Below are 12,627 nucleotides of genomic sequence, written 5' to 3'. Positions count from 1 at the left end.
TCCCATTTGTCAATTTTGACTTTTTTTGCAATTGCTTTTGGTGTTTTAGTCATGAAGTTTTTGCCCATGCTCATGTCCTGAATGGAATTGCCTAGGTGTTCTTCTAGGCTTTTTATGGTTTTACTTTTAAGGCTTTAATCCAAGATAGTATAAATTTCAACTTGTAACATGCAAATTCATGCATATTTATTTTAAGCAAATTGAACATTCATTTTGAGAAAAACAATTGTTCATGTGGGATACTAAAGCAAATTTCTTGTAAGTTTCAAGAAATAAATTTAGTATGTAACTGAAAGAAGAAATCTTGCTCGTCAAAGAGGAAGCCAGAGATGGGTGTGGGTGAAAGGTGTGCGCAAAGACACGCTAGAGGAGGAAAGATACGTGGTAGGGAAGGGGGCTAGCTCTGTTATCTCTTCCTTTCAGGCAGCAGTGTAGTTAAAACTCATCTTGATAATTTTGCCTCACCAAAAAAGCCAGTCATTTTGTCATATGTTTCAATGTTCACTATTGTGAAAGATGATAAAACATGGCTGTAGGGAAACAAAGTGTGGGCATAGCAGATGATAAGTAACTTACGAAGGGGCAAGGAGGTGCTTGTGAAAATTGAATAGGAAACTATTTGGAGGCTATAAGTTATGACAGATTCAGATTTGCATTTTGCAAGTTTCTGTTGACAGTTCTCAGAAAACAGCATTGTGTCCATACACTAAAGACCATCTTCAGCTTGCTTCCTGTCTAAATCTCAAGTTCAATTCCTAATTATTTGCTACACAAATAATGAACTACTCTAAACTACTAAGAAACGCCACATGAACCATGATTTCTGGACTTTTCCTAGCAGGTGTGGGGGTAATTTCACTAAGAGAGAGGCAATAAGGCCAGATGCAGTGGCTCATACCTGTAATTACAGCACTTTGGGAGGCTGAGATGGGTAGATCACCTGAGGTTGTGCGTTCGAGACCAGCCTGGCCAACATAAAGAAACCCCATCTCTACTACAAGTACAAAATTAGCCAGGTGTGGAGGTGCATTCCTGTAATTCCAGCTACTTGGGAGGCTGAGGCAGGAGAATTACTTGAACCTAGGAGGCAGAGGTTGCGGTGAGCTCAGTTCCTGACATTGCACTTCAGCCTGGGCAAAACGAGTGAAATTCTATCAAAAAAGAAAGAAGGAAGGAAGGAAGGAAGAGAAGAGAGAGAGAGAGAAAGAAAGAAAGAAAGAGAGAGAGAAAAAGGGGAAGGGAGGAAGGGAGGGAGGGAGGGAGGGAGGGAGGGAGGGAGGGAGGGAGAGAGGAAGGAAGAAAGGAAGAGAGAGAAAGAAGAAGAAAGAAAGAAAGAGGAAAGAAAGAAAAGAAAGAAAGAAAGAGAGAGAGAGAAAGAAAGAAGGAAAAAAAGAGAAAGAAGAGAAAATTGTTGCAGCCATCTCTTTAAGTCTGAATGTTACCTTCTCTGGAAATTCCTTCCCTGAACTCTACATATCCCCTGTCAGGCAGAATTGTTATACCCTCCTATGGTTCCAACATCCTCTAGCCTCCAACATATTGGATAATATCATTGTTCTATTCTGCTTGATTGTGGGCTAGAAGGACCTGGGATTTTGTACTCATCTGTGCATACACAGTGATAAGAGCAGTGCCTGGCATGGAATATTAAGTTCTTTTTGAATGAATGTATAAGTGAGTAAGGTCTATTCCTTAATTCCAAAGCATCTTGGTTAGATCCACCAATTCCTGAAGACACCGTGGGAAGATGACACCTGAGTTAATAAACTTGGCTACAAAAGCTATGTCATTATATCTTTTAGTATATTCTGTTTATGCAAATAACATAGTTTCTTACAAAAATATTTTTTTACATCCTCTCCAAAAACATCCACACATGATTAGAGGCATGATTTTTATTATCTTAAATTTTATTAATGAGCCATTCAAGATTATGTTTATAATTAAACTGAAATAAAACCTCTTTATCTTATCTGTACTGATTTTGCTATGGTCTAGCTAGTTATGGTATTAGAATGATCACATTGGTTTAGTTCTCATTCTAACTTAGGCATATTACCCAGTCCAATGCTGTTTAGATTTGCTAATGGGATTTGTTATAAAGTTCATGCCTATCAGTATTTTCACTATCGCATTCTTGCCATTATAAAGATCTAAGCAGCATTGGTCTAGTAATTTAGCAGGCAATGGAGTCATCTTAGCTTTTACACACTATCAGGTATGGTTCACAGCAGTTAGAATGCAGCCTGCTGTATTTCTGAGACCATCTGCTGCAGAAAGTTGTGTAAACAGTTTCTGAAAGACAGAAAGCGAGAGAAAGATGATAGATATTAAAGTCAGAGATGGATCTAGAGATTCAGAGACTAACACACACTCACTCACATTAAAAAACAGCACTATGCCTTAAACAGGGAAGACACGCTTTCCAAAGGTGCAACCGGATAACTTCTGACATAGAAATGGCTGAATTAGGGCACAAATGGGGAAAATTCCAGAAGAAGGGCACATCTCTTTCTTTTCTGCATTTCTCTCTCATCTTCTCAACTCCTACTAGAATGTCTCGTTTTTAGATTCTGTAAATCCTGCCAGTGTCAGGCAGAATTATGCTCCAGGAGTGTCAAATTTTCTTATTTCATGTTAGTCTTTATTTATTAGGCTTCTCAACTTTTCTATTTATTACAAGTAAAACGCTGTTGATCTTCATCAGCCAAGAAACTTATCTGTCTGGCAAATGGCTATGTATAAAGATAATTATCAATGTCATGAGGTAACCCATTTCAACTGCCAAGCAGAGCATGCAGTAGGAGGAAGTCCACCAAGTCTTGATATGACAATATTCTTTACTCCTGGATCGCTCAGCTAATGAAAAAATGGACACGGAATATAATAGGAGAGAAAATCTTGCTCTCCCACAAGAGCCATCCAGGTAGGTACAGGGTATTATTTTTCCCATTCTCAGTCACTTAGTGGCAGGGGAAATCAGTCATAGTGCTTGGGAGATAAAAATTTATTGATGTAAGCATGGATCCATCTAGTTTAATTAATAAACTGGGTATGAGAAAGCTACTTTCTGTACTTTCCAAGTGTTTCTCTCTTCCTGGAGAGAAAGATTTTTACTCAGCTTGTAAACTGGAAATAACAGATTTTCTCACATTAGAGGCTCATTTTCTGGGCATGAGACAGGAGCGTTCATACTATGTATGTAGATCTCTTGCTTCTGTGTCTGATACGTGCTGAGGGACACATTCTTCACAGATGCTTTTGTAAATACTTTATAAAATAACCTGCTTCTTGGTTGGTCTTTATGAACCAAAAGCTGTGGGATGTTTCTCTGAAGATGAAAATAGTAATAGAGTTCCATCTAGTCATTCAAAGCCATCCCTTCATTGTACCCTGTGTACATGAAGTTGGGGTTTGTTATTGACAAAATATATTCAGGTACATTTCTTTGTTAAAAGGATTGTGAGATGCATAGGTAAATGTCTTTATTTTCAGTTTTACTTGTCAATATAGATGAATGAGAAAGAATGTGAAAGTAACGTTGGATTAAGAATAGAAAAATTGGGTATGGATTTTGTTCCATTTTGTCCCACCTAATCCCTTGGATAGAGTTCAGGTGTTCTTGGTCAGTTACTTGGATGCTCTGAGCTTTAGTTTCTTAGTGATTACAATGAAAATTTGAATTGCAGGATGGCTTTGAAAAAATAAACAAAACCCCCGTTTCTGTTAGTAAAGGATGTTGCACAGGGAGTTAGAGAATGTTCTTGTGATGGAATTGCTTTTAAATTTCACAGTGTGCCTGAAATTGAAGTCTTGGAAATATCTCCCCAGAAAGTATCTTCAGGCAGACTATTGAAGTCTGCCTCATCTCCACCACAGCATACATGGCTGACAGTTTTGAAAAAAGAGCAGGAGTTCCTAGGGGTGAGTGAGCCTCCTCCAACTTTGACTTGACTAAGGATTGGCTCTAGAAAATAATATTTAGTTTCACCAACTGTTTTCCCACTTGGATTCATGAGGTGACACGTCATCTACAAAAACCTCATAAAGAGCTGACACCAACTGGGACCTTTTGGGAAGAGAGAAACATTTCCTCATAAAGACTGTAAATTGCTAAGACAAGAATGGCCAATAGGAGTGAAGATTTCATAATCTTTATCTTTACTTAGATGTAAGGAACAATTACTGATGTTCAACATGACCATGAAAATAAAGGCAGATGAGAAAAGCATTGGCAATCCATGCATTAGGTAATGCTTGTACCAATTCTTATAGTGGCCAGGGTATCCTGAAAAATTTTAAATTTGGATCACTTCTCAGGACAGTTTAGCACACTAAAGCAGTTTCTCATATTTGGCCTCTATTATTAAAAAAATGACATGATCTTGGGAAAATATTTTGCTTTTCATGAAATTCATGTGTTTTTCTATAGGTAACGCAAATTCTGATTGGTTTGATATGCCTTTGTTTTGGAACAGTTGTCTGCTCTGTATTTAATATTTCAGACTTTGAGGAAGACATTTTTTCATCATTTAAAGCAGGTTATCCATTCTGGGGAGCCATATTTGTGAGTATATAGCTATAATTGTTTCTGAAATAACACTGAACATTGGTTTTTCTCTTGCTCAGATCTAACCAGTTGTTTATTTCCAGTATTAAGATGATATTTATAATTCTTAACATAGATATGCTCATTAACAACAACAAAAGACTCTTTCTATAATTAACTGTGGGTTGAAAACTTAGCCCACAGTTTTATCTGATGAGAAACCTGAATCTAATTCAAGTTAAATGACTTGTCTAAGGGACACTTGCCTAATAGTAATTGAACCTAAACTTTCAGAATCCAATTCCAGGAACATACATCTAGCACTATTCATTAATAAAGTTATATAATAAATACAGTTTTATCTGTCAACTAAAAGTAATAACAGAGGCCAGGTACGGTTGTTCACATCTGTAATTCCAGCACTTTGAGAGGCTGGGTTGGGTGGATATCCTGAGGTCAGGAGTTCGAGACCAGCCTGACCAACATGGTGAAACCCCGTCTCTACTAAATGCAAACAATTAGCTGAGCATGGTGGCGCATGCCTGTAATCCCAGCTACTTGGGAGGCTGAGGCAGGCGACTCGTTTAAACCTGGGAGACAGAGGTTGCAATGAGCCAAGATTGTGCCATTGGACTCCAGCCTGGGCAACAAGAGTGCAACTCTGTCTCAAAATGGTAATAATAACAGAAAATAAAGTTATCTTCATGAAAAATGAGGAAAGAGATTGCTGGGGTGAGAAAACTCAGGATCAATGGACATATGGTGACCTTCTATGCCCTAGAAACTCTTTCAGGTATTTTCTCCTGGTATCTCTTTTACTCATTGTTCTATCTGGAAAAATGGATGAATGAGTGAGATCATAAGGTATATAACTTTTTAAAGGTCTAATTGATATATAATAAATGACAAATATTTCAGGTGTACAATTTGATAAACTTTGACACACAGATACACACGAAAACATCAACACATTAATACAATGTATGTATCCATCATTTCCAAAAGCTTCCCTGTGTTCATTTGTAACTCTTCCTCCCTCCACTCTTTGTCTTCTCATCCCTAAGAAACCACTGATCTGCTTTCCGTAAATATTATTAACTTCTATTTTTTAGAGCTTTATATAAGTATGTTCTTTTTACTGTTTGTCTTCCTTCACTGCACAGTTATTTTGAGATTATTCATGTTGTTTTTCTTCAATATCTCTAAACTGTATCAAATTCACTTTGTATTCTGCTAAATCTTTAGTGCTCGGATGACTTATTCAGGACTCTCCTTGAACCTCTACCTCTGTTATAATTGAAACTTGTCTCTAATGTCTTTCTATTCCAAACACAGCTTATTAGATGTCTCTCAACCCATCAGACTCACAACCTGAGTCTTTAAGAGATTGCTTTAAATTTGTGCTATTGAGTTATATTTATATCAAATACGTACATTTTGATAAAAATATCATCATGTACATTTTCAAAATTACTCTCTATTCACATGATATATGTCAAATTCTGGAAATGTGCATGCCACAAACACATGTTTCTTGCCTAAAGGAGCTGATGGACAATGGACATACAAATAGACAATTGCAATAGAATGAGAGTGGTGTTCTAACAGATTCATGCAGTTGATGTTGCCGGACGTCACTACTCCAAGAGAAACCCTTGCATTGTCAGGGTCAGCGTCACCTGGGAGCCTCACGTAAAGGAAGAATTTCAGGTTCTATCTAGGACCTAATGAATAAGAATCTGCATTTTAGCAAGACCCTCGTATGATTCATATACAATTTTTTTTGAGTCTCACTCTTGTCACCCAGGCTGCAGTGCAGTGGCACGATTTTGGCTCACTGCAATCTCCGCCTCCCAGTTTCAAGCAATTCTCCTGCCACAGTCTCCCAAGTAGTTGGGACTACAGACACACACCACCATGCCAGGCTAATTTTTGTATTTTTAGTAGAGATGGGATTTCACCATATTGGTCAGGCTGGTCTTGAACTCCTGACCTCAGGTGATCCACCCTGTTGGGCCTCCCAAAGTTTTGGGATTATAGGTGTGAGCAACCACACCCAGACTTACTCATATACACATTTAATTTTGAGAAGCACTCTATAGAAAATGAGAATAAGAAAATATTGAGCTCACAGGTGACATTAATAAGTAACTTTATTGAGTACCCCAAATTTTAACTATGTTTGGAAGATGGGGTTAAAAACAACACATTGAAAACAAGAAACTCATTGTTGCTTTTCTTCCCTCCCATTTGAACAGTTTTCTATTTCTGGAATTTTGGCAATTATATCTGAAAGGAGAAATGCAACATATCTGGTGAGTTGCCTGTTTCTTTGTCCATCCTTGGAAAGGTAAGAAGAATGGAGTTTTAGGTGTCTTAAGGGAAACATGTCTTTATCTCTTATATTACTAGTGAACATGGATACATAATTTTGTCTCAATCTATTTTGTGTTGTGACGCTTTTTGCAACAGAAGCTGGATATAATCATTAGAAACATATATTGTACCATTTAACATACAATGAAGTTTATGTTTACCTTGACATGTGTTTTAAAGAAAAGTGTCCCCACACTGGCATTATCCTTATAGATATATTCACATGATCAAATAAATTACTAGTTTTCAATTAAGAAGACTATTTGAGGAAAGATGACGTGTGTTCATGTTGTTCCCGAATGCAGTCCCAGCAAGAAAGTAATATATGCTTATTAAACAATGGGGGCATTTTCAAAGTTTCCCTTTCTAACCAAAATTTTGAACCATTGTGGAATTTACTGGATGCATCCAGCCCTGACATGAAGATAGGTTTATTGAATGTGCCAGCAAGTGTGGGCCCCGGTCTGAGTGTTCTTCATTATCATCAGGCCAGAGGAAGCCTGGGGGCAAACACTGCCAGCAGCATAGCTGGGGGAACAGGAATTACCATGCTGATCATCAACCTGAAGAAGAGCTCGGCTTATATGCGCATCCACAGTTGCCAGAAACTTTATGAGACCAAAAACTGCTTGGTGGCTTCTTTTTCCACTGTATGTATTTTTTCTGCTGTATGTATTTTATTGTGGGAAGACGATTCTGGGTCCTAACGTAAGAAGCCCTCTTTTCCTGTTCCATGAACACCATCCTTTTCCGTAGCCTCCATTACATAGTATAATGTTCCGTAAGTTTACGCAGTCCAGGGAGATGCTGGCTGCCCACTCCCCTCAACCAAGGCCAATTTATCAGGGTTAAAGTTATCTGCTGCAGATAATGATCTCTGGGTTTTCCTGTGCCTGTGTTTGCATGTCAGTGTATGTGTCACTTTAGAAGGACTGGTCCCGTGGTGGGTAGATGAAAGCAGGAGACACGATAAAAAAGATAGACTTTTTGGGCACCCACCATGTGACTCTTTTTGTTTGTTGTTTGTTGCTGTTCAATAGGAGATTGTAGTGATGATGCTGTTTCTCACCGTTCTGGGATTTGGTAGTGCTGTGTCACTCACAGTCTTTGGAGCTGGGGAAGAACTCAAAGGAAAGAAGGTAAGCAGAAGCCTCATGTAAAATCTTGAATGACAGGTTAAAGAATTGGAGCTTTATTCCTTAAAAATATGGTCTCGGTTTTCTGAAATGTTTCTTCCAGGAAATAGTTTCTCCAAGTTTTATTCTTTGATTTCTAAACCTCACATTTTATAATATATCCCTCTAAATGAGGGTTAGGAAAATAGGATATCTATAATTTTAGAAAATGTGGATGCCTTGAAGTGTGTGTAGCATGAGAGATGCTATGTGAGGAGCCTTGTGAGGAAACCACTCAGGTATCTGGCCTTGTCTTCTGCCCCAGAAGCAGCCACCTATTCAGAATAAAACACCTTTCTGTTTTATTCCTTTACTTCTTGACTCTTCCTTTCCCACTTGCTCTAAAACCTCAATTTTCTTTCCTTTCTGATTCATGACTACCTACTGTTTCCATTTGCCTCACCTGTCCATTACACCGCTGATGAGGATCACCAGCACTTGGTGCTCATGCACTTACTCACATCTGATGGATGAAAAACACTCGCTCCATCGTCCATGTTCCTGAGGCATTCAAGTCTATCCATCTTTTAAAATCACTCTCCTCTAGGCTAGGCATGGTGGCTTACACCTGTAATCCCACCATTTTGTGAGGCCAAGGAGGGCAGATCACTTGAGGTCAGGAGTTCGAAACCAGCCCGGCCAAATGGCAAAAACCACATCTCTACTAAAATAATACAACAAAGCAAAACAACGACAACAAACAAAAAAGAAAACATTAGCCCAGTATGGTGGCAGGCACCTGAGGTCCCAGCTACTTGGGAGGCTAAAGCAGGAGAATAGCTTGAGCCCAAGAGGTAGAGGTTGTAGTGAGCCACTATCATGCCACCGCACCCCAGCCTTGGGTGACAGAGCCAGACTCTGTCTTAAAAAAAAAAAGGAGGGGTAGGCCAGTGGCTCATGCCTGTAGTCCCAGAAATTTGGGAGGCCAAGGCTGGAGAATCATTTGATATCAGGAGTTGGAGACCAGCCTGGCCAATATGGTGAGACCCCATCTCTACTAAAAATATAAAACTTAGTGGGGCATGGGGGTGCATGCCTGTAATTTCAGCATAGGAGAATTGTTTGAAGCTGGGAGGTGGAAGTTGCAGTGAGCCGAGATCGTGGCCACTGCACTCCAGCCTGGGTGGCAGAGTGAGACTCTGTCTCAAAAAAAAAAAAAAAAAAAGAAGAAAAAATTCACTGTCTTCCAAAGATAGATAAATAAGACAGCAGATATACTAAGGAATAACCTGACTAACTTGTTATGGACTGACATGATTTCTTTTGGGCCCACTTGGCCAGGCAGCCTGGTTTGGTTTTCTGGAAATGAAAGAAATAATTAGAGTATAATGACAGAGAGCATGAGAGCCAGAAAGACAAAAGTAGGTAAGTCTCTTGAGCAAGACTTCTAGGGATGGGAAATTTGTGGTGATTGATAGGAAATGATTTTTCTCTTGTCAGGTTCCAGATGATCGTGTTTATGAAGAATTAAACATATATTCCGCTACTTACAGTGAGCTGGGAAACCCAGAGGAAGTGTCTCCTCCCACTGATTTATAAGAATCACATATCCAAAACACTCTGATTCACAGTTAAGGATCCAGAAGGCCAAGGCCTTGTTAATGGGACACTGGAAAAATGTATATTCTCTCCACAGTCTGCCAATTTTATATTAGATTTATACACCAGATGAGAATATTTTGTTTTTGTTGCTTATGATCATGTTAATATGCTCCCTTCATTTGTAAATATGATATACTCTTATTTTTTTTGTTTTTTATTATGATTTCACACCCGTCTCTTCTAGAAAGTCAACATATAATAAGCAAGATTTAACTGTGGGTTCATAATTGCAAATACAGAAAACAAGAAGGCTGGCTGAAAGTTGAGTTAAACTTTGACAGCTTGATAATATTTGGTTCTTAGTTTTTTTTTGTTTTGTTTTTGTTTTTGTTTTTAGCATTCCTAATGGTTACAATTGGGAATGGTTTGTACCACCCACCGATACCCACATAGTCACACACACATATATATTACTTACACTATATATAATTTTTATGCAAATATTTTACCACCAGTCAATACATTTTTACAAAGATATGAAGTTTTATAAAAATCTGTATAATTGCCTGAATCACCAGCACATTCACTGACATGATATTATTAGACAGTGTTTGCAGATTGATAAGTAGGAAATGGGAAATTTTATTAAGTTATCCCTTGTCTGGTGAGGTAGATAGATATAGTTTCCTTATAGGGAAACTATAAGTGGAGAGATCATTTAGTGAGACATTTGTGAAAAAAAGAAGAAATCAAGACCTGAGCTGAAATAAAGTGAGTGGCAATGGAAAAAATGGTTATATCTAAAACATGTAGAAAAAGAGTAACTGGTAGATTTTGTTAACAAATTAAAGAATAAAGCTAGACAAGCAACTAGTTGACTAATACATTAGGTGTTTGAGTCTAAGATCAAAGGAGAACACTGGTTATGTTGAAAAAAATGATAAAAGTTCAGAAATATGAACAGTGGAGGAAGAGTACAAATAGACCTAAATTAAACTCATTTTTAGACTTTCATTTTGAGGAGACAAAGGGAAATGCAGTCATAGAGGGCCTGATGGCATCCCATACAGAGTTCTGGTAAAGATAAAATGTGATAGAGGTTTAGTATTATTATAAGAGAAATCATTATTAAATGAAGCAAATTAACACTCTAAGAGAATTATTTTGAGATAGAAGTGAAGCTAAGTTAAACTTTACATGCCTATAATTGGAGGAAGAAACTAAGAATAACATCTAGAATAGAAGATACAATAATTAGTCATAAACATGCATTGTGAAACCATAGAGAACAGATAGCCCAAAATAGAGAAAGATTAGATAAACAGAAAATAACTAACCATCAGAGACAGTATCTATTGGCTTGGGCAAGAGAGAAGTTCACAGTGATAACCAACTCTACGTAAGACATGAATGTAGGGCAGAGAAAACAGCAATAGTGGATGAATGCAAAAGGCGCTGAGAAATTCCACACATAGGCATTCTGATGAGTAAATGAATACAACACTTGCAAACGCCTTTAGAGACAGAGAATGGGGGCATCTGTGAGCAATATGACAGTCAATTATGAATAGAAGGTGGTGAAGAAAACCAAGTGGAAAAATTCCTGTTTATAAAAGAAGGAAAAGATAGTTTATGTTTTTAGTCTAAGTATCAGAGTCCTGCAGAGGGACTGAAAAAAATCATTCTGAGAGTATTAGTCACAACGAAATAATGAATCACATTTTATGTATTGAGGCTGCCAAAAATAAAAGGTGACAGGTAGATGTTAATTTCCCTAGATTATGAAAGTAATCACAACAGTCACACAACAAATAATTAAGTGACTTGGAATGCTTTATTTAATTTCAGGACCTGAGGTTTTCCATTCTCATTTTTCTAAAATAAAATTTTGTTTCCTCAAATTTGACAGCAGAGTAAAAAACCCTACCCTTTCACTGTGTACCATGCTAAGTTGCATCTCTACTCTTGACCACCTGTAGGTATTTAATCACATCACTTCTATGGCATGGATGTTCACATACAGACTCTTAGACCTGGTTTACTAGGGCCTGTAGAAGTGGATCCAATCTGTCTTTACAGTTGTATAATATATGATACCTCTTTTATTTCACTCAATTTATATTTTCATCATTGACTACACATTTCTTATGCACATCACACACTTTTTTTCTCAAGATCATTCTGAGAGTTGTCCCACCCTGCCTGCCTTTTATAGTATGCCCACCTCAAGCAGACACAGAGCACCACCTGGGGTTCTCTTCACACTATCACTGCCCCAAATTGTCTTTCTAAATTTCAACTTCAAGGTCATCTTCTCCATGAAGATCATTGATTGCACACCTTTTCATCCAGCCTTAATTTCTTACTTCATAAAACTACTCTATCCCATGATGCGGTGTTATATCATTGATTATTAGTGTGCTAGTGATCTCCTTATGTATTCTCTATTATCTGTATTTGTGCAATAAATTGGAATAACGTAACTTGATTTCTTGTCTGTGTTTGTGTTTGCGTATAAGGTTGAGGGACTTATAAAATATAATGGGGAAATAAGGCATCAATAAAATGATGCCAAAGACCAAGAGCAGTTTCTGAAGTCCTCTTTTTCATCAGCGTTTTATCAAATATAACACTCTATAAATAACCCTATAGACAGAAAACAGAATGTAGGAACAATCACCAGCCATCTTTTGTCAATAACTAATGGAACAGAGTTGAAAGAAAACTGGAGCATGAGTCATATTTTTAACCAGTCAGTCCTGACTCTTATTTACATGCTAGGTAAACTTGAGAAAGTTTATTCTCCTTGTGAACCTCAGGTTTTGCATCTGAAAATGAAAAATTTGGAGCAAAAGATTCCCAACTGGTCTTTCTGTTTCCATAGTCTGTGATTTTAAATATTTAGGATTTTTGGCAATCACAATGACCAAGTTTGTGGTTGAGATAGCAATAGCAATCAGAACTATTTGATGGACATATTTTCTT

At 37.6% G+C, this 12,627-nt stretch overlaps 1 protein-coding gene across 1 annotated transcript; it reads left to right on the top strand.

Moving 5' to 3' along the window:
- The first annotated feature begins 2,690 nt into the window (after positions 1 to 2,690).
- MS4A2 (membrane spanning 4-domains A2) lies at positions 2,691 to 12,130 on the top strand. The gene is made up of 7 exons (XM_017498874.2): positions 2,691 to 2,926; positions 3,795 to 3,924; positions 4,433 to 4,567; positions 6,808 to 6,864; positions 7,414 to 7,575; positions 7,966 to 8,064; positions 9,541 to 12,130. Exons 1-7 carry the CDS (start codon positions 2,871 to 2,873, stop codon positions 9,637 to 9,639), a joined length of 738 nt encoding a protein of 245 aa, XP_017354363.1. The 5' UTR covers positions 2,691 to 2,870; the 3' UTR covers positions 9,640 to 12,130.
- The last annotated feature ends 497 nt before the right edge of the window (positions 12,131 to 12,627 follow it).

Source organism: Cebus imitator, unplaced genomic scaffold (genome assembly GCF_001604975.1).
Source record: "Cebus imitator isolate Cc_AM_T3 unplaced genomic scaffold, Cebus_imitator-1.0 Scaffold253, whole genome shotgun sequence".
Taxonomy (NCBI): Eukaryota; Metazoa; Chordata; class Mammalia; order Primates; family Cebidae; genus Cebus; species Cebus imitator.
Note: the sequence above shows the minus strand (reverse complement) of the source record. Positions and strands in the feature narration are given on the sequence as shown.